The 22,185-nt window shown below is 38.7% G+C and overlaps 1 protein-coding gene across 1 annotated transcript; it reads right to left on the bottom strand.

The window, feature by feature from the left end:
- Positions 1 to 1,900: 1,900 nt before the first annotated feature.
- On the bottom strand, positions 1,901 to 21,952 carry TMEM207 (transmembrane protein 207). Its single transcript, XM_043594588.1, has 5 exons — positions 21,726 to 21,952; positions 19,794 to 19,831; positions 12,922 to 12,966; positions 11,721 to 11,863; positions 1,901 to 2,450 (listed from the first exon to the last, which is right to left on the bottom strand). The coding sequence occupies exons 1-5, from the start codon at positions 21,798 to 21,800 to the stop codon at positions 2,314 to 2,316; spliced, it is 438 nt and encodes a 145-aa protein (XP_043450523.1). The 5' UTR covers positions 21,801 to 21,952; the 3' UTR covers positions 1,901 to 2,313.
- Between the last annotated feature and the right edge of the window lie 233 nt (positions 21,953 to 22,185).

Here is a 22,185-nt window from a genome sequence, read left to right as displayed (position 1 = left end):
TTAAAAAATGTGTTTGAATACATGCTAAGTAACAGACTCTTTTATACCCTTGGATATAAATTATTGAATAATGCAAAAGTCCCTCCCACATAGATTTGCATTCTATCAAGGGAAGATGAATACAGATTTTAAATAGAATTCAAATATGTAGTAGAGTAGATGAAAAATTCTTTGGAAAAAGTATATCTGAGAGAAAGAATTGAAAGTATCAGGTCTGGGAAAGGTTGCAATTTAGAATAATCAGGGGCACCTGGGTGGCTAAGTTGGTTAAATATCTGACTCTTGACTTTGACTCAGATCATGAGTTTGTGGTTACTGGGTTCAAGCCCCACATCGGGCTCTGTGCTGACAGAGTGGATCCTGCTTCAGATTCTCTCTCTCTCCCTCTTCCCCCTCCCTGCTCTCTCTCTCTCTCTCAAAATAAATAAATAAAGTCAAGAAAAACCTTAAATTATGAAAAAAAGTAGAATATCAGGGTGGGTTTCATGAAAAGGTGACATTGGGACAAAGACTTAGAGGAAGTAAAAGGGTGAAATAATATCGATATCTGGGGGAAGAGTATTGCAGGCAAAAGAAACAGTGAGTACCAGAGTCCCTAACAGAAAGATGCAGGGAGGTTAACACCTGATAGGTCTGATAACAGTGTTCCTGCGGCAAATGAGGAAGGATATGACTCATAGGAAAGGAGACTGAACAGGGTATTGATCCTACAGGGCCATGGGTCAAGGACTTCGGCATTCTCTCTCAGTGAGGTGGAATGTCATTGGAATTTAGTTAAGGGACATGATCCTCTTTACGTTTTGAAAAAATGACTCCAGCTACTGTGTTGGAAACAGAATACAGAAAGGCAGGCTAGAAGCAAAAGGACAAGTTGAGATGCTATTACAACCATCCAGGCAAGAACTGGTAGTGACTGGCTCACAGCAGAGATGCAGTAGAAACTGTATAGAGTGTAGGCTTATTTTGAAGTTAAAGCCAAGCCAGTCCATTTTCTTGTTTGTTATTTTTTTAAATATTAATTTTTTTATCAATTTATTTATTTATTTTGAGAGAGAGAGAGAGAGAGCATGAGTGCAATGGGGCAGAGAGAGGAGAGAGGATTCCAAGCAGGCTCTAACATGGGGCTCCAACTCATGAACCATGAGATCGTGACATAAGCCGAGGTCAAGAGTCGGACGCTTAAATGACTGAGCCACCCAGGTGCCCAAGAGCCAAGCCATTTTCTGACAACACGGATATAAGAAACGACACAAAGGGAAGACTCAAAAATGACTCCAAGTTCTTTGGTCTGAGCAACTGGATATTTGCTGTTACCATCAATTGAGATGAAGGAGGTTTGGATAAACACATTTGGAAAAAGATCAGGAGATAAATTTGGTCAAGTTAAATTTAAGAGGTATATTAGATGAATAAGTGGAGATACAGGTTGTTTTGTTCGACAAATTTGTCAGCCGATGACAGCCGGACATGTGCCACGGATTTCTTTTTCTACCCCCTTGCTGATGGCCACCGCAAAAATGCCAGTTGAAAATGTCCCATTGCTACTTCTGTACTCAGGGTTCTCAATGAGAACGTTGATATCTATGCCAAAGGTTCTTATCATAGTTCCCCAAGAAATGCCAAGTCTTCAGACACCAGAGAAAGGCTGAGGGCTCCAGAGTCCATATCTACTCATACTAAATGAGAGCTTTCTTTTTCTCCACACTGTGCTATTACATATGGTCCACAGCTTAGGTAGAGTTCTTCAGCTTCTATCTACACTTTCTCTCTCCTCAGGCTGAGACAGGCAACTGTTTGAACTGGGCTCTTAATCTTCCTCTTCATTCATCCTTCACCCTTCAATTCTGAGTGTCCCTTGTTCCCTAGTGTCGCCTTTTACCTTAATTCAAATATTCTCTTTCATTGTGAAATTATGATAATTCTTATTAATTCCATACTAGGGGAGAGGCCAGATTAAAAGAGAGATAATAAGGCCAGGAAAGCTGTGATGTGTACCTGGAGTGAAATCCCAAACTTAATGAAGACCTACTCCATGCATTAATCACTGTCTATTTGAGTACTGATGGAGAAACATTGACTTGATTGTGTAGCACAAAATATAACACCGCAATGATACACTAAGAGTCCACTAATTTACTACTGAAATATCTTTCTGACCAAAATTCTTTCCCCACATTCATTCTTCTGCTTATTTGTCCTTTTTCAGGCTATATTAATTGATTTCTGGGAATTCCCACTAAATAAAAGAATTGTTCCTAAATTTGATTTTTAGAATTAAAAATATTTCTGATGCTTCCAGTTGATGATCCAGAGCTAAAATCGACTTGATTTCAGAGTTTCTTCATATGGAGGTGGGGGTCCTAATGTGCCAAAACATGGAGCAGGATACAGTTCAGGGTTTTGAGTTTGAAGGTGAATTCCAACAGTTGAATTCACAGCCACTTCTGTCCCTGGAAAGAGAAAAACGGGGACTTGTAATCTTTCTAGTCAGCATAAAACAGAAGTACAGGAACTGCCTAATAAAATCTGGCATTTCTTGGATCACTAGAGCAACAGAAAATTATTTGTACCCTTGAGAAAAAATTTACAACTATCTTGCTCTCTACAGTGATAGGTTAGTCACTATAGCAAGAAAATTTGCTCTCGTGAACAGACTATATCATCATTGACTAACCCATCAAGAAGCATTTACATTTTAGCAGCTGAAAGTAGGAGGGATGCCCTTTTTGGTAGATTAGAAGATAAGATTCCTGTAAATACTAATGGTATTTTAGCTAATGTTTCCTTCATGGGAAATGCAAATTTCAATACAAATATTTAAATATAATGTCTGAACTTCATTATTTTAGATTTATGCTCTGCAAACTACAACTAACATAATTAAACATTTCTCTATAATAAATAGTAAAAATGTTAACTTGTGCAAAGTTTGCACTTAAAGTACACACACACAATAAAGAAAAAACATTACAAAAGTTTTGAAAAATGCTTCAAAATCAAAATTTTGACTTTATTATTATTTTTAAATTTTTTATGTTTATTTTAGAGAGGACAGAGCATGAGTGGGGGGAGGGGCAGAGAGGGAGAGGGAATCCAGGCTCTAGCTGTGGACACAGAGCATGACAAGAGGTGGTGGGGGGAAGGGGGACTCAAATTCATGAATCCTGAAATCATGACCTGAGCAGAAGTTGGACACTTAACTGACTGAGCCACCCAGGCGCCCCAAAATTTCAACTATTAAATTATGCACTCTAGATGCCATTAAATATCAAAAACAAGCATTTTCTTCCTCAAACTGATCCCCTGGAGAGACTAACTTATTTCAGTACCTCTTTTGGAAATCTCCTATTAGTATTCCCTTGAAAGACTGTTACTATTTTTGAGTCACAACAGGAACCAACAGTAATATTTCATAATGACATCTCTCCCTCTCCCTTTATATATATATATATATATATATATATTATATTATATATCATATATATATATATATATATATATATATTAACCAGGGTCTTCGGCTGTCTTGAAATGATTTGATTCCTTCTTTTCAAAACAATAACAACTATAAATTTCAGTAACAGCTCTAAATTCACCATTAAAGAAAAAATAAGCCCTTGAAATAAATCTAGCTCTTTGACCATTTTTTGTATATTGAATTTAATTGGAACACAGTCATGTCATTCATTTACATATTGTCCCTTTTTGCATTACAATGGCAGAGATGAGTAGTCCCCACAGAGACAACTGGCCTGCAAAATCAAATGTGTTTCCTATCTAGCCCTTAATAGAGAAAGTTTGCTGACCTCTTTGTGAAGGATTAAAATGTGATACCACCAAGGAGATCCCAAAGAAAATGACACAATTATCAAAACAACTTAAGGAATAGTTACATGTTAGGCAATAGCTGTATCACTGGAATCCAAAGCAGGTTGCTCAGAATCTTTACCTTGGAATGAATAATGTTTATTTGGAATCGTGAATGTTCATATATTTGTATTTGCATTCACTGGCTGGGAGAGCAGAGTAGAATAATTCAAACATTAATATAATCTATGAAGGGTAGAGAATTTTGAATGGAAACCTGGTTCAGCACTTTCCGGAGGAATTATTTATTTAATTGAATGATCTACTCCTAGGCTATTCCATAACATTTCTGTATGTCAGTTTTCTCCTATGCAATAAAAGGATAATGTCAGTATCTATGTCTGTAAAAGCAAGGCTAAATGAATTTAGAGTGCTTAAAACAAAACCTGATACATAATAATTATCCATTAATAACTAATTATCATTAGTAGTAGTAGTAGATATATCAAGAACTCTACCATATGCCAGGAATATGCATGCATTTTCTTTTATTTACAATATTATGTTCTAATTTATCTTATTTTAATGGTTAAATATTTAATCATTATCATTATCAACATTATAGCACAGAGATTATTAAACAAAATAATTTGTGGAGTTAGAGGCTTTTGCAGTTAGGAAACTTAGGATGATGTAAGCTAAGTCTGAGGCACTGGATAAAACAGTTAACATTGGCAAAACGTATTTGCCCCCAGCACCTCCCTGCATTGTGGGTACTGGTACTAAGCATTGTCCATTTCCTAGGTGAACTGCTCCTGGTATATCTAGTAGCAAGTCAATGGTCATTTAACTATCATTCTGCCTGGAGTGGTTGATCAGATTAACTTGACAATTTTTAGCTCAAAGTTATCTCTACTGCTGCTATTATCAATATTGTGCTTCTGGCAGATGGATATTAACAATTACTCTCTGTGGTAGGTAAGTTTTATGTTATCGTCTTACTACAAATTTGGCCGTTGCTCTTAAGCTTGTTATGAAAACCACAGGGCATTCATCTGATAAACACAACTAAGTCCATGTGCTCAGAAAGCTTTTGTGAAATCAAACATATATCAGTTTTTAATTTTTTTCAAAGCAGGTTTACAGGCAATACCGGTACCCTCCACTTTCCGAATGTTCGCATTACCCCACTTCTGTTTTATGAAACACGTCCATTAGTAACTGCTTTTGCTAACCGAAAAAATTCAAAGAGGGTTTTTGTTTTTACAAAAAAGGGTGAAAAGCGAATGATGTTCAGTATTTGTTTCGCAGTGAGCCACTGTAGAGGCAGTGTGCACCTGAGCAGGAGAGTGGCCCCACGCAGCTCCTTCCCTGGAGCTACACTCCACCTCCCAACATCAAGCCACCATGGCTTTGAAATGTGTCTGTGAGCATCTCTCTGTGCTTTATCTTGACCTCGTTTGTGCATTCAGTAGCAAGGTGTGTTCTCAGGAATCAGAAAAGACAGGTTATTTTTGGGGTCTGGAAACACTCAAAAATTTTTCCATATAAATTAATGGTAATCGCTTCTTTAAGTCTTTTCAGCTTATGAAAGGCTTGCTTTCAGATAGCGGGGGATATCTGTATCGTATGAAGGGAGAGGGGAGCAGACATAATTTTTATTTTCTGACAAATTAAGAAGCTGGAAGAACTCAGTTAAAATGCCTGCAAATATCCTGTCATTTTCTATGGAACTTCTGGCGAAGGTATGAGTTTGTTGTTGAATTTTGTAAAACCAATATACTCACTGCTGAGTTTTTATAGCCAGAGTTCAGATTTCCCACATCGTTAAGAGCAGTCCCATTGACTTGCCTTATTGAACCTGCCCCTTCCACCTCTTTCGTCTCTTTTCATTTCTGTATCTCATTCCTTCCTCTTCTATCAGAGTGGTGGACAGTGCCTGAATTTCAGTCACTGTTCTACTATCGGCTAAGTGCCTTGCTTCCCTCATCTTTAGAGTGTTCAGAATGATAGTGGACCCCTCATAAGGTTGTAGAGAAGAATAAACGTGACCAGAGATGGTAGTACAGAGCATGGCACATGGTAAATGCTCAATAAATTGTGAGCTGTTACTATTATCATGCCCTGAAAAGAAAGCATGTGAATGAAATCTCCCTCTTTCCTTGCCTAAAACAAGTCACAGAATATTTACATGGATAACATAAAGTATACAGAAATAACACTTCAGAAACCATCCTAGGGGCACCCTGGTGGCTGTTAGTTATGTGTCCAGCTTCGACTTAGATCGTGGTCTTACGGTTCATGAGTTTGAGCCCCATATCTGTGCTGTTGGTGCAGAGCCTCCTTTAGATCCTCTGTCTCCCTCTCTCTCTGCCCTTCCCCTATTCTCTCCCTCTGTCTTTCAAAATAAATAAACATTAAGAAAAAAAAAAAAAAAGAAACCATCTGAAGATAAGATAGGATCCGGGAGAATTGGGGGAGGAAAGGAGGGGCATGGAAGGGCAGGCTTCTTCTCTGTCCCTGTCCAGTTCTCTTTCCCCTCCCCAATTCAGAACCCTCCCATTTAATCATTGCTGAAAGGTTAGTACTTCTATTTACCCTGAAGTAAGAAAAGGGGAAGATTATCTCTGAAATTGCAGAAGAAATGGGGTCAGGAAGATTAGATCTGAAAGGCAGCATTATTGAGGAGATCAGCCCCCAAGAGGAGCTAAGCCAAGATGAGTGTCTTCAGGAAGGGTGTCAATGTGGGTGCTCACCTTGCTGGCTTCTCAGGAATAGCATGGGATCTGTTTTCTGCCCTGTTAGAGCTAATAGGACCCAGCTCTGAATCACATAGGATGGAAAAGCAGTCAATATAGATTTTATAGTAATTTATTACTTTAGTTAAATAATGGCAAGGATCTCTCTGCTATGCTGTCAATAATGGTGGGGATCTCTCCTCTATGCTCTCAAATTTTCTTTTCTAACGAACACTAGATTGCTTTTTCTCCCTCAAGCCCTTAGTCCTTCTCTCACCTACCAGACCCCAAACGTTTTTCTTTTCATTATCCTTAAATGTCTTGCTTTCTCATAAATAAGAGTTTTATTCAGCTTCAAAACCTTACTTTCAGTGAAAACTTATTTTCATTATTTTCAGTAAATTAACAGAAAAATTTCTGTTTATAAACAAATTTAAAACTTCTTTGCCATTTTTTAAATACAGATTTAATAAGCAAAACCATTAAACTGACAAACTCAAAACTTTTCCTTAAGTCACTTGTATTTTCTCTCTGTTCAGCCTGTCTCACAGTCCTTGATCTTGGGGTACAGATGGTTATGGAGAATTTTAATGATTTTCTTTTCCCACTTTACTAAAAATTTGCATACATTCCTTTAAAAAATCACTTTCTGTTGCCCAATGTGGGTTCTCTCAACTTATACATTTGAAGGAGGGAAAACCTGCAAATCTCTTGTTTTCTGTGGCCTTTGCAGATAAGAAGGATCCTAAAAGCATCATTAAAATAGGTAAGGCGAGGTAAGGCCATAAGACAGCATTGAAACAAGAAATCATGTCTGCCCCTAACACAGGCGCTGAGTTAATTCTAGAACTGCTAGGGTCTGATGACTGAAAGAAGGGGTGAGAGGTCTCAGAGACCACTTTATGGACAACCCCATTCAGGAAGGCATAGGACGTTGAACAGGTCCTTTCTAGGGAATAGCAGGGATGCTAAGGGAAAAAGAAGGATCCAGGAGATGAGTCAGGGGTAGCAGGGGAGGGTGATAATGGGAGGACAGACTGTCTAAGAGACCCCTGGGGCTGAGTCCAGGAAAAGGAGGCGGGACTGACACAAGAGAACAAAACAAAACAAAACAAACAAAAAACAAACATGACTTTAGGACTTGTATGAAATAAATAGGTATTAATTTCAGTACTCAAAATATCTCCAGCTTCAAACTGTAGATTCCTTCTCCTTTTGCTCTTATCTTTCCCCTTTCCCTTCACCCTCCTGACTTTCTTTTGGTCCCCCTCTTTCTTTCTTTCCCTAGCAGTACCACCCTTCCTCCTTACCCTCCAAGGGGGTAGCAGAGAGACTTTTTTCTCCCTTTATGGTGTGCAAATAATTTCATTGTGATATGTTATGGACATGGAAACATAACATGTTTACACACTGTTTACGAGGATCCCAGGCCACACATTTGCCTTTCTCTCTTGGATATTTCTAATTGAGATAATTGACAACTTGGTGGGGTGCCTGGGTGGCTCAGTCGATTAAGTGTCCGACTTCAGCTCAGGTCATGATCTCGTGGTTTGTGGGTTTGAGCCCTGCATCAGGCTCTGTGCTGATAGCTCAGAGCCTGGAGCCTGCTTCGGATTCTGTGTCTTCTCTCTCTCTGCCTCTCCCCTGTGCTATTTCCTTCTCTCTCTCTCTCTCTCTCTCTCTCTCATAAATAAATAAATAAATAAACATTAAAAAAAAGGTCATTGACAACTTGAGCCATAATAATATTGCCTGGAATTGCTAGTGAGAGAAATCTCCCATTGTACACATTTTAACAGGACTCAAGTTCAGTCTACTCTACCTTTCCATATTCTGTCAAAATTCTCTTCTTGGCTCTTCAGTTGAGGGCAGCTTCTATGGGACCCTGAGAGTCAAATCTTGGATCCACAGATCAGAAGAGCAGAGCTGTTTCAACTAATATATTCAACAAATAGTGGCAATAGAATGAGATAATTTTTGAAGAAATAAAATAAAGATCTAGAAAGAAACCCAAGTTTAATAGAGCAAATCCAGTTCTCTCCATTAAAATGTTTTAAATGACCCATTTCCGACATTTTGTATTCAAGAGGGAATTTGCTATCTTCCCCTTTGTGCTCAGAGGGTGGCAGGGAGTCCAGAAATCTTATTTCATATTCTCGCGTCACCATTATCTTTCAACTGGGTTCTCATTTTCCTCTGTCCTCTGACCTGAGACTGTGAGGAAAACACAGGTGAAGCCCCATACCCAGCCGTGTGGGTGTGTGAATCTGGCAGTGACTGGATCCCCTTGAAGCTGTGAGCACATACTCTATGGGGTACTGTGGAGATTTGGGTCCTGACCTCCCCTGTAGCCGTAAAAAGATCCTGTAGTGGTTCTTCATTTCTCTTTTGGAGGAAACCTCTTTTTCCAGAAACAGTAGATCGAAAGAATCGTTTGTCAGGGGAAATGAAAGTGTAATGGGGATCCAGTGGGGAAACGAAATCCAGTCTGGGTCTGGGTCTGGGTTTCAGAATGCCTTAAAAAATTGACTCTCTGGGATGTGTAATACACAAATTGCTAGTCAGAAAGATATCACTAAAGATCACAGGGAATACCACTTCAAAAATTATTCTGTTGCAATTTTTTTTCAGAGAGAGAGAGAGAGAGAGAGAGAGAAAAGAGAGCACAAGCAGAGATGTGGCAGAGGGAGAGAGAACCCCATGCAGGTCAGGGATCATGACCTGAGCTGAAATCGAAAATCAGATGCTTAACCAACTGAGCCACTCAAGTGCCCCTGTTCTATTTTTATTTATTTATTTTTTTTAGAGAGGAAACACAGGAATGCAAGGAAGCACAACTCTGGGAGCCACATTCACATCCAAGACTGTGTGAATAGCTGTTCACTGTCTCTACAGCTACTCTGAGCATCCCTGAGATAGGATAGATGGGTGGAAGGTGGGATAACCTAACACCCAACTAGGCAAGGGGAAAATAAATAAATAAATAGAAATGGGAAACTGAGCCTCTGGTCCTAAGATGGAAAGCGACAAAAATGAGTTTTGTAATAACTTCAGCTGAGGGAGAGTTTATGTGTTTCTTGAGCAAAGTAAGATTCAGTGAGCTACCAGTGGGATTAAGGAGGACCCAAGAGAATGAGAAAGGGGATGTGGATTCTGGAGAGTAATCCCTACCGTTGAGGAATCACCCAGTGGAAATGTCTGGAGGTTTGAGATACCAGGCTGTACTTATCACAAGGGATGAGGTGACTAAGCCATGAGTGTCCTGCCCAGATTTCTGCTGGCTCCCTGCCCTCAATTATGGACAATTTGAAGTCTATTAGTTGACTTGCAGCAAAGGCCTATGTGGTATATTTATCCAGCACAGTGAGAAAAGTATATAACATCCTTTGGGAGAAATAATAGCCACTTTTCCAGGTTGGTTTTTAGCAGTTAGAAATAACATCCAAGAAGCCCTAATATTGTGCCTAGCACTTGGTAGATGTGAAATAAACTGTGACTGTATTTTTTTAAAGAACCATTTCTTCCCAAGTATATTCTTTTCCTGTCCTTAATGACTTCAGGGTCATATAGTAATACAGAGAATGTGATTCTAATGCCCTGCATTTGATATGATTATATTCAGATTATTGCAGTAATCGATCATGCTTGACACATTCTCTCCCAGTCATACCTGTCTGTTGAGGCAAGTTCAGGCAAATTCAAAAGCATATGTGTAAACCACCACACAGGAAATATAAAACATCAGATAAATGGGGATATAACTATGTCAAATAAACTGCATTAAAAATGATAACAGTATAACTGGGTAGCTTACTTATTAAGAGGAGACATTTTTAAAGATTCAAGACAGTCTAGAAAAGAGTCTTCTTCTGAGTAAGTAAAGGCTAAGAAGACCAGAGAAGATTCTCCTCTTTAGAAACTCAAGTCAGGTTGGAAGAATCATAATTGCATTTATTTGTTAAATATCTCAAATTAAATAAAGAAAAATAGACCAATGTGGCTATGTTGACCACTTTGACTAATAAAATTTATTAGAATGTCAGTGACCCGATTTCCTCCTATGCTTAATAGAATGTGTTCAATTTTAAGAGAAAGATTATTTTTTCATTGGAGACTTTAATTATCCTTCCCCAAGTAACCATTTCTCAAATTGACATGTGTTTCTTCCATTAAATATAACTTTTTAAAAAGTCAATAATAAATATAATCCCTAAATCTTAGAGTACCAAGTTTTGATATTAAAACATTTAAGCTAATTTTTTACCCCACTTTTTATTTAGCTGTTAGTTTTCTCAGGGCATGCCCTGCTCCATCTATTAAAAATCTTATGCTGGTCCAGGTTCCTGGAGGGTGGCAGTTAATCTCCACCATACCCTCCCAAGGCAACTATGGATGGTGTACAAAATAGCATCTTAAAGGGAAAGTTTCACAACAGACGGTCTGGTGGAGAACAATGCTTAACACAAATAAATAAACTATGATCTGTGACCTCCCAGATCAATTAAGTGATAGTTCTATTACTTACAGCTAAGGCTGCAGCTACAAATAACTCTGAAAACTTGGATCCATTCCTTACTCTTATGTAAACTAGAAAATAGCAGAAAGGGCATAGTTTTGGGGGTGGGGGTTGGAAGCAGGCAGGATCAGGGTGCTACTTGTGTGTCTGGAGAGAAAGGACATGGATATTGACATCCGCCTGCCCGATTCCAAGTATTTCAGGCTGTCCATTGGTAGCAGACAATCTGGAAAGTGTGGTTCAATGTCATTGCAGATAAGTGAGGCATAGAGAACTTAGTAAATGAGACTATGAACACAAGGCAGGCTAGACTTACATCAAGGGCTCAGAGAGACTATTCTGTACCTTAAACTCTACCACTCACTTGGAGTGACAAGCCCTGTGTCTCTCTTCGCTTTTGTGTATTGACTGAGAAAATGTTTAGGTCTATCCTTGTACTAAACTACGAGTCATTTCCCTAAGTCACATTTGGGGGGGGGGATCCTCCTTTCTTCTGAAGTTATCTCATGTAGACTTTCTCCCCACTGAATTCCTTTGAGTCTCTAATAAACTATGTTTTGTTCTCAGTTCACCAATCTGCTTTCCAGAGGTTAGTTTTTCAATTCACTACAAACCATTAGATTTCTAACAGGAAGTCTAGAAGTGTGCAGACAGCTCACCATAAACGGGGTCCAAGTCTCCAACAGCAAAAACAGCCATAGTGCGTCTTGGGGAATCAATTCGAGGTCTCCGCAGCCAGCAATGGAGGCAGGAGAACACTACTCCACAGAGAAGAGCCACCAGGAAAATCAGCAACAAGAACCTGATGCCAGAAGAAGCAGCAGAGGAGTAAGTAAGACTGCTGCTACTTCCCGGAGAAGGGGCAAGAGCTTCAGGAGCTAGGATGCAAGGTTCTGTGAGGCCAGATTCCTTGAACAATCCCCTGCCACACCTCATCCATCCTCACTGAACCAGGAATATTCCCTGCCGCAGAGTGGTGGATCTTGCCAGGGGGTAATGATCATTTCCTCTGGAAATTGGAGGGGTGTTCTAAGGAACGGGGTCTTTGTTCCTTCATTCATTCATTCATTATTCCTTTCTTTCAGCCAGCCAGCCATACATTCAACTAGTATTTAAGCAACTGAACAGGTTCTAAATGTTGGGGTTGGGGGTTTAAAGGTGGACAAGACAGGAGCTAACCTTCTAATTGAGAGAACTGATAAACTTGCTTAGAAAATATGGAAGTCGTGTATGAGGAGATTGATAACAACTGTCTTATAATTTCTGAAGGACTAGCTTATAAAAGGCAGCAGTTTTATTTTGAGGGTTTTCAAGACTTTTGGAATCAGTAGAGGAGTCATGTGGTGGAGACTTCAAGAGAAAGAACAATTATTTTACTGTTACATGTCTCTAATTTGGGAACAAGATATTATTCCTAAAAATAGTTAAGTTCCCTACCACAGGAAGTACATTAGTAAACAGGGGACAATAAACTGAAAATGATGTTTCTTTTTTTTTTTTTTTTTAAATTTTTTTTTCTCAACGTTTATTTATTTTTGGGACAGAGAGAGACAGAGCATGAACGGGGGAGGGGCAGAGAGAGAGGGAGACACAGAATCAGAAACAGGCTCCAGGCTCTGAGCCATCAGCCCAGAGCCTGACGCGGGGCTCGAACTCCCGGACTGCGAGATCGTGACCTGGCTGAAGTCGGACGCTTAACCGATTGCGCCACCCAGGCGCCCCTGAAAATGATGTTTCCACATGTATTACATGATCCCTAACATTTCCTTAACTGTATGATTTAATGTGCCATCTCAATTATTTAGGACACAGAGTGTATACATAACACCAAAAATTTATCACAAATTGGGATGTCCTTACCAGATATACCAGCCATTTGTGTATTGATCTTTATAGTTTATGCACCTGGTGGTAGAAGGACAATAGTTAGTGCTGGACCTCTAGATGGTCAAAGCCTATTCTTTCAGACCATGTTATCCGTTCTGACCCTACCAGTTTCCCTGGAACAATACTCACTGCACATCACACCCCGCCCCAGCACAATTAAGCAAATGTATACAGTGTGCCCACTTCATTCAGGACACTAAGAATACAGGTAAATGTGAAACTATCTGAAACATACATAGATAATTGCACTTTAATAGGTTTGATTCTCGAGTTACGTATATGGTTGCGTATTGAGAAAGTAGTGACTAACTTCCCAGGGCTAACATGTCATAGGTATTAGGTATTAGGCAGATAATCTTCCCACCATTCTGTTTATCCAGAGACCTAGAGTTTTTTAAAATGCAGTCACCTGGAAGGTTTAAAATCTGTTAACCTTTAATATTTTGGTAAAAAGAAGCAGGCTGGAAACCAGCTTGGAGGAAGAAATTGGGAAAAAGGGAAAATGAATGAATGTGGGTACATGTGCCCTTTATCAAGGAATGAGAAGCTGATTTCTTCAGTCAGGATGGACAAATCATTTGTGTGTCTAGGCACGATTAAATCATTCTGGGACAAGTTTATTTACTTATTTTTAGTTTTCAAAGAGAAAGAGAGTGCAAGAGGGGAAGAGGGGGAGAAAGAGAGAGAGAGAGAGAGAGAGAGACAGAGAATTTTAAGTAGACTTTACTCTCAGCATAAAACCTGACGTGGGGTTCATCACAGGGCTCAGTCCCACGACTTTGGGATCATGACCTGAGCTGAAATCAAGAGTCAGATGCTCAACCCATTGAGCCACCCAGGTGCCCTTCTTGGATAAGTTTTAAAAGATCACACGAAAACAAAATTCAAAAAACAAAAAACAAAACAAAAACAAAAAAAACAAAATAAAACAAAAACAAATGAACATACACATTAAAAAAAATTGAAAAACAACAAAAAAGAAAACAAAATCTGCAGTGTGATTTTCAGGGGGTTTCACTCCCCAGGTGTAGATACCTCTGTGATATTCCACTATGCCAGGCATGGTACACTGAATGTAGGTTTGCTGACAGCATTTTCTCATACTTCAGTACATGGACCATTATCAAAGTATTCAGGGATTAAACAGTGGAAACCTGTTCATCACAGCTCGATAAGCTTGTGAGTTGGAGCTGTACTTAATCATGGCTACTTCAGTCTTTGTTAAAATAACACCCAGTACTTTTCAGCTTGAAAGCACTCATAACTGTCAGCTAATTTATTGCTCCCAACATCTCCAAGGAGGCAGTGTGCCATGTTTATCATCACACTAGTCAGAAGTGACTTTTTAACAGTTGTGAAGTGTCAACATAAAAATTTTACCCCAAGTATTTAATAGGAAACTTAATCACCCAGAGAACAGGTTTTTTTTTTTTCCTTTCATTTTTTGTGTTTTAGATTGTGTGTGTGTGTGTGTGTGTGTGTGTGTGTGTGTGTTCACCTAAAGTCACAGGTTCAAATGGCTGGGAAAAAATGGCAGCTGAAGTATAACTTTATTTAATTTTTTTTTTAAATTTTTTTTTCAACGTTTATTTATTTTTGGGACAGAGAGAGACAGAGCATGAACGGGGGAGGGGCAGAGAGAGAGGGAGACACAGAATCGGAAACAGGCTCCAGGCTCTGAGCCATCAGCCCAGAGCCTGATACGGGGCTCGAACTCACGGACCGCAAGATTGTGACCTGGCTGAAGTCGGACGCTTAACCGACTGCGCCACCCAGGCACCCCTGAAGTATAACTTTAATAAAGCATCCTAAGACAAGCAATCATCAACAAAGCATTTAAAAATATTAATGTCACATCCTTATAAAAGAATGTTATCCAGTCATCAAAAAGAATGTAGATTCATATTTATAATTAAAAGCTTTGTGAAGTAAAATGATATAGAGGGCTCAATTCTACTTTGTATATTTTCTTTCATACAATTACAATGATTTCACTAAATAGTTATTATATAGTAGTACACTCATATACACCAAATTACTAACCATGCTTCCTTCTCTGGCAGATGGTATCATGAGGCTCTTTATCTTTTCCATATTTCCATACTGTTTGAATATACGATGTATTGCATTTATAGCCATACAATTTTAAATATTATCTTAAAAATATATAAATCTTAAATATGTAGTACCCTGCCTTAGATGGATGTGGGGGAATTCTCTTGTGTCCTAGCCCAATAAAAGAGAAGAAGGTTCCTGTCTGGAATCTTAAAATCTGAGGGCATGATCAGAAGTGTGGATTTCTTCATCTTCCTCCATTATAAATCTGTGCTTACCCTCCGTACATGTAAAAATAGACCATATCCTTATCAGAATGTCAATTCTAAAGATTAACCACCTCAATTTGTTTCTCATATCTAATTTTTGAGCCACTCAGTATTTGTTTCCAGTGATAGCAATTATCCAAATTGACTTATTTCACTTTCTCTTTCTGATCCTGTGCACCCACAGGTGCAGTTTCTGATATGCCCTAAATACAATGGCCAAGAAGCAATTAGCTGGACAAATGCAAAATGATTATATAATTATAATTATATAATATATAAATGCAGGCACCTTTGGGATCATTTCTTTCACTCTCAGAATTTTACATACTTTACAACGAAAACCCAGAGTAGGAAAGTCAGTGGGGAAGAGGCCAAAGAAGTGGCCAAAGAATGGATTTATTTATTTATTTATTTATTTATTTATTTTTAATTTTTAAAAAAATGTTTATTTATTTTTGACAGACAGAGAGACATAGAGCACGAACACGGTAAGAGCAAAGAGAGAGGGAGACACAGAATCTGAAGCAGGCTCCAGGCTCTGAGCTGTCAGCACAGAGCCTAACATAGGGCTCAAACCCATGAACTGTGAGATCATGACCTGAAGGGAAGTCAGACCCTTAACCAACTGAGCTACCCAGGTGCCCCAAGGCTGAAGAATTCAAACCAGATTACAGGTCTTCTGACTCTGTGTGCTTCCCTCCTATCCCCCCCCCCATTATTTCCCCCCATTATTTCCATGTTTTTCTCAAGGTCAATTTTTAAAGATTTTTCTTTTTTTTTTTTTTTTTTTTTTCATTTTAAGTAGGTTCCAAGCCCAACGTGGGGCTTAAACTCATGACCCTGGGATCAAGGGTCTTATACTCTATTGACTGAGCCAGCCAGGTGCCCCTTAAACAGATTTTTCTTAATTCTTAAAAAAAAAAACAGTATCTAAACTGTAATAATGTTCTAATTGCTCGAATTTTAGATGCAAGATAGTCAGTGTAGGAAAAGTTGCAATTTTAAAAAATGAAGTTACTATTTGGAGATTTATATATGATTGGTCAAATTGGGAAGATGCCAAAAATGAAAAAACGATCAGGAGAAATGAGAACCAACTCTGATGCTTAAGAAAGATGTTCCCAATAATCAGAGTTCTCTGGAAGTGGTTGCTGATGCACATCATTTCTGACCCTACTGGAAGGCTATTGTCCTTCTCTGCTTGGGTGTTGTGGAGATGATTCTTCCTCTACAGAGATGATTAGACTTATTGATCTTTATTATTCTTCTCAGTGCTGAGATTCTGTGGACCTAAGATTAACTACCATTTCATTAATTTGATAAATTCAGGAAGAAAACTGCAGAGTCACTCTGTTGGCTCCTTTGCTAGAATCGCCCAGAACTTCCTGTGCCAGGCATTCTTCTAAACCAGTTATATAACTTCAGGGGAATTAACTCGCTTTCCAATTTACAACGTTATTAGGTAAGGTCACAATATTATAATCCTCATTTTACAATTCAGAAAATTCAGTCGGGGAGACATTAACTGGCTTGCCCAAGATAACAGAGCTACAAGTGGGAGAGTCAGGCTTCACATCCAGACCGTCTGGCAGTGGAGTCGGTGTCTCCTACCACCATGCAGCAACCCCCCCCAACCGCCCCGGGAACAGTAAAAGCCGGCTCTGGCCTCACATTACTATGTGGAGTCCTGCCTGAATGCATTCAGTATCCTGTGCTCCGAAATGTTTCAAAAATATTAAAAATTCCCCCCCAAAAAAGAAAAAAATAGAAATGAGAGTGTGGAGGGTCTCACACAGAGAGACTAAGCCAAGAGTGAGATCATTTTTTAAACTGAATGTAGTATGTAAAATTAGAACCCAACTCGAGATCTGGCTTAACCTTTCTAGCAGTGAAGAGGATGAGAGGGAGAACTGGCTATATGGTATCCTCTAAAATTAACAAAATCATGCAGCATTACTCACCAGATGCACAACTATTCCTGGAGTAGACACCAGGGGAGAATTCAAACTATGGGGCTTTATGAAGAGGGTACTGTGGGCAATAGGAGCAGTGTTTTTCATATGCCCTTAGAGTAAATGCAGTAACAAATTTCATGGGTCCTTTCTTTTTTAAACCATTCCTTAACATAGGCAAAAGTGAGATTTAGCTACAATAGAGAGATAGGTGCCATATCATATCACCCAGAGACGGGTGACTTGACTTAATTAATCCAGGGGAGGTTGTGTAGTATCTAGAAGAATAGGCGAATCATATATCCCTCAGGTATTTCTGCCAGTGTATCATTTCATTTAATATTAGACATACAAGGGGCGTCTGGGTGGCTTAGTCGGTAAAGCGTGCGACTTCAGCTCAGGTCATGATCTCGCGGTCCGTGAGTTCGAGCCCCGCGTGGGGCTCTGTGCTGACAGCTCAGAGCCTGGAGCCTGTTTCCGATTCTGTGTCTCCCTCTCTCTCTGACCCTCCCCCGTTCATGCTCTGTTTTTCTCTGTCTCAAAAATAAATAAACGTTTGAAAAAAATTAATATTAGACATCAATATAGTTTTGTAGTGCAAAATTATAGCACGTATACAGTAGTATAATAGTACATACAGTATACGTATGTGTATGATACATGTGTATAGTTGTAATATAAAATTCTGGACTCAGGAGTCAGTCCTGGGTCCAAATCCAAGCTCTGCATTTTACTTGCTTACTCTTGAGAAAAACACTTCACTTCCTCAAACCAGGTTAGATGGCGACATATTAATCAATTAGTGCAATCTGTTAATGCAATTCATTTACAGAATCCTATAAATGTATGATCATATTTATCTTTTATAAGTTACCTTTTTTTCTGGACATACACACACATCACTGTACTTGCTTATTTCTGGGAGGGTAAAGGATTAGGCATGTAATGGGGAGGATCTATCAAGTTTTTTTCATATACTAACTCACTTACAGTATTTAAATTTTATACAAAGACAGCCTAGCAATGCGTTGTTCATACTAAAGAAATGCTGTTATAAAAATAAATTGAGGAGGTTAGATCAGAGAAAATACATTTGAAAACAGATTTAAATAGAACTAATCATCTCTCAAACACCTTCCTGTGGTGACAAAAGATTTGGGAAAGCATCTTCAATGTATACAGTTACTTAATCCCACCTGTGATACCAGGTACTTTCTTGCCTTCTCTTTTTATCTTCTGCTAACTTGCATTTTATTTGAAGTAGTTTCTTATTTCCATTCAAAAGAAATGGTATTAAATAGTGACAAATACAACAGACATTTACATGCAAAGTGAGGTAGCCAAAATTTGTACTTAAGTACTAATTGAAACCCTGCGTTAATTTGTTGCTGTCTCCCTTTGAGTCTCCATTTCTTTATGTGAAAAGGAGACCAGTGGCCTCAGTGACTCTAAAGGCAGCTTATCCAGTTCCTCAACAGTATAGTTTCCTATAATGTTGATTGGAGAATTACGGTCAACATTTATGAGCCTTTCCAATTATGAATTTCTTTTTCTCTTATTCTGGGTCAAAGGCAGAAGAGATTAGGCAAGATGAGGCAGCCAGGAGGTCCAGAGTTAAGTAAATACATCAGTCATCAAAACTTCCATTATGCCACAAACACCAGAAGACAGAAAAAAACAAGTCTAAGATCAGTGCAAAGAAAGAACAAAGGAGAGCAATGGAAAAGCTGGAAGAACAGCACAGACTTAACATGCAGCTTATCAATAATGAGATGAACCACCAAAACCAAGTGAATGGTTCCAGGGCGGAGGAAGGCATTCACATAACATGGCCTCTTAATTTGGAGGCAATGCCCAGGCCTTGAGACTGTGGCCTTGAGGGTAACTGGCAAAGATAATTGAAAACAGTTAGTTGGCAGTGAGGGCTACACCCAGGAGAAGACAGTGCTTGGCAGACATGCTTTTCTGACACTTGCACGAAGTCACAGTGCATTACAGTTGTCATTAATCAGCAGCAGCGTTATTAATGGCACCTTCTCCTCATTTCCCGAATAGAATTCTGGGAACCATTAAGTCTATAGCACAAAGAGTGAGAAAATTGAGGCAATTATTCACGTAGTATACATCAAAAGCACTTTGAAATATACATATAATACAGGTTAGAATTTTTGTGAGTTTGCTTCTATTTGAAAATGAATATGCAGAAAACTGCAGCCCACTATCACCATGACTTAGGAGTGTGGATGCAACCATAGATGACGTTGTGATTCTTTCATGAACCTAAAGAACCCTCAATACCTCAGTGGTGGAGAATGGAGTAAGCAAAAATACCTAGAAATCAATGAGGCCCCATATATTTAACAAAGCCGATCATAATGAAAGTGCATCTTTTTTCCGCGTTTAGAAAAATTGAGCCATTTGCATTTAAAAACAATTTACTCTTACTTTGCTTGCATGATTATAATCATGTGAAACTCATTTGGGGCTTCTCAAATGACTTGAGCCTTATTTATTCTTTGAATTTTGAAAATGCTAAATAAAAACATGGAGCCTCTTGCTATTTACTTACATTTCCTTTTCTTCACATGGTGGGTCCGAGAGCACCAACTGAAACACATGTTTAGAACAATGAAACCCGAACTTCTCATTAGTCTAATCCTTTAATACAAACGGCGCTTAGAGACAATGTGGGTTTATATCATTTCGTTTGTTTTTTTAATTAAAAGCTCTGTTGCAGAGTCTATTATTGGTGCACAGAATTTTAATTGAAAAATAAAAATCTCTGGATAGATCCTCTAGCTCAGCAGTGACAGGGGATATACATTGTGAGCCAGATTCCTATCCTACACACCCTTACAGATGGATGTGAAAATGCCTTTTGTTCGTTCTGCAGGCAGATTTGGCTTGCTCTAAAGACCTTTTCTGCACCTTGCATTTTTTCTTTGTTTTCACATTTTAGCCAGAGGAAGGAAGTTCATTATTTGCGAGTAGTATTTTCACACAAAGAAATCAAGTTCCCTACCTGAAAACAGAAGTCCATTCCATTAGCATTAATGGGTGTTAAATATATGCATGAAGAAGTGACTTTAACTAGCTCTAAGGGGAAGGTCGATTTAAAATTACATGACATTCCAGTTGAGATTTACTTTTCTCTCTTTATCAAAGAAGAGAGAAAAAGTAATAACCTTGATTGCTTTGTTTTAAACAACCCAAACCATAGGAATTTCAATATAATTATCTTAGTTCTCTGTGTTGAGCCTTGCAGGTTACAATAACTCACATCACAGAGGAAAGAAAAGTACTCCTTCCTAGAGGTTTTGTTTGTAGGTTTGTTTTTCCCTTGCACTGAGACTCTTTCAAGAAAATCTTTACAAGTCATTTATATGTAGTCCTAAAACTTGGGTTAAGGAGATCAGTGTAGTATTTATTTTTCTGGACTATACCACACAAATAACAGAACAGATACGAAGTTGCAAAATTTAAAATGATAGGCTTGGGAATTTTTGTGAGACACGTCTTTTTTCCCTTTAATCCCGAATGCATCCTCTTCAGCACCTTATATTTACACCACCACGTTTATCTGGGCAAAGAGATTTGTGGAGTCGCAGATGGAGCCATGAATTGGCCATCAGAGAGCATGGTAATGAACAATTTATAAGCACAGAAAATGAGTTGCACTCTCTTTTGCTAGAAATGCTGCAAATAGATTTGCATACTAACTGAGAGGAAAATGAACATTCAAATTTTGTTCATAAGGAAAGTTTATTTATGAGTAGATGAAATCATTTGGGATCCAGCTTAACAGATAAACAAATAAAGCCCGCATTTCAATTTCAAGTCACTTCCTAGACTTCTTGGGTGCTGCACCCTACCTAGCAAGGGGTCCACAGTCTTATATTATTACCACCTCGTTGCCAATGCATTAGCTGTCAGGCTTCAGGCTTATCGTGAAATGGTGAGCAAAGTCTTAATGTATTTCAGACCTAAATCTTTCAGATACATTGCGTTCAGGTAACACAGATACAGAGATGCGGGTATTAGTCTGAATGAGATGCTAGAGCAGAGGAGTCAAAATAAACTCTAAGATGGTTCTGTCTACATTACTCAGCACTGAAAAAATGGTCAAGCCTTAAGTACAGTTGCAGGCAACAGTAAACATGTCTTAAAATGAATCCTGCCGCAGCAGTTTGATATATCAATAACATTTTTTATTTAAAAAAATTCACAGCCTAGTAAAGTTAAGCAAAGACTAAATTGCATCATATTACTTCAACAGCAACAGAACTGATACAGATACAGAAGAAAGAAAACTACTGTCACGGACCATTTTGTTTTCTGTATCTCTGACCAGTAAATATAATAAGTCATAAGATGCTGGTAACACTTCCTTAAACGGAATCTTCTAAATGTAAGAGTAGTTAAGGTACCCAAAGAACAAACTATCACAATCAGATTCTTCGAGTACCTCCAAAAATCTTTTCCCGAAAAGAGAGATGGTTACCTGGAATAGTGGCAAACACGAGGTTCCCATTTTTGAGATGACTGATGTAAAACGAAAAGGTCTGGATCTCACCATACTTGAAGAACAAGCTGCTCGAAACTGGTGTCTGGCCCTCTGTGTTGATCTCCCTCTTTTCCTAGAACTTGTTAGCCTCTAAGTTACGCTTCCTACCAGAGCACTCATTAATGGTGCTCCTTGTGACTGGTAACATGCACGCTGGGGCAGGCATGTTGGGTGCGTGCGCACAGGTACACAGAGTTCAAGGAATTTCAATGTAAGGTCAGAACCCTGGTAGTTTGTCAAGTCCTTAGAAGCCAGGGTTATACATGCTGACCTGCAAAACCAGCTGGCTGCTTAAATTACTCAGGTCATTCAAGACCATGTTTTATTCCAGGGCATTTCTAGGTTTTATACAGAATCTGGTACCTGGAATGTTTATTTAGTTTTCTTCCCTTTGTTG

This window comes from Prionailurus bengalensis, chromosome C2 (genome assembly GCF_016509475.1).
Source record: "Prionailurus bengalensis isolate Pbe53 chromosome C2, Fcat_Pben_1.1_paternal_pri, whole genome shotgun sequence".
NCBI classification, from domain to species: Eukaryota; Metazoa; Chordata; class Mammalia; order Carnivora; family Felidae; genus Prionailurus; species Prionailurus bengalensis.
Note: the sequence above shows the minus strand (reverse complement) of the source record. Positions and strands in the feature narration are given on the sequence as shown.

Coding starts and splice junctions, on each gene's coding strand:
- TMEM207 (XM_043594588.1), bottom strand. CDS start 21,800: ATGGTGAGATCCAGACCTTTTCGTTTTACATCAGTCATCTCAAAAATG. Junction 11,864..12,921: donor ACAAATGGCTGGTATATCTG/GTAAGGACATCC, acceptor TTCTGGCATCAG/GTTCTTGTTGCTGATTTTCC. Junction 2,451..11,720: donor AGACTTGGACCCCGTTTATG/GTGAGCTGTCTG, acceptor TTCTCTTTCCAG/GGACAGAAGTGGCTGTGAAT.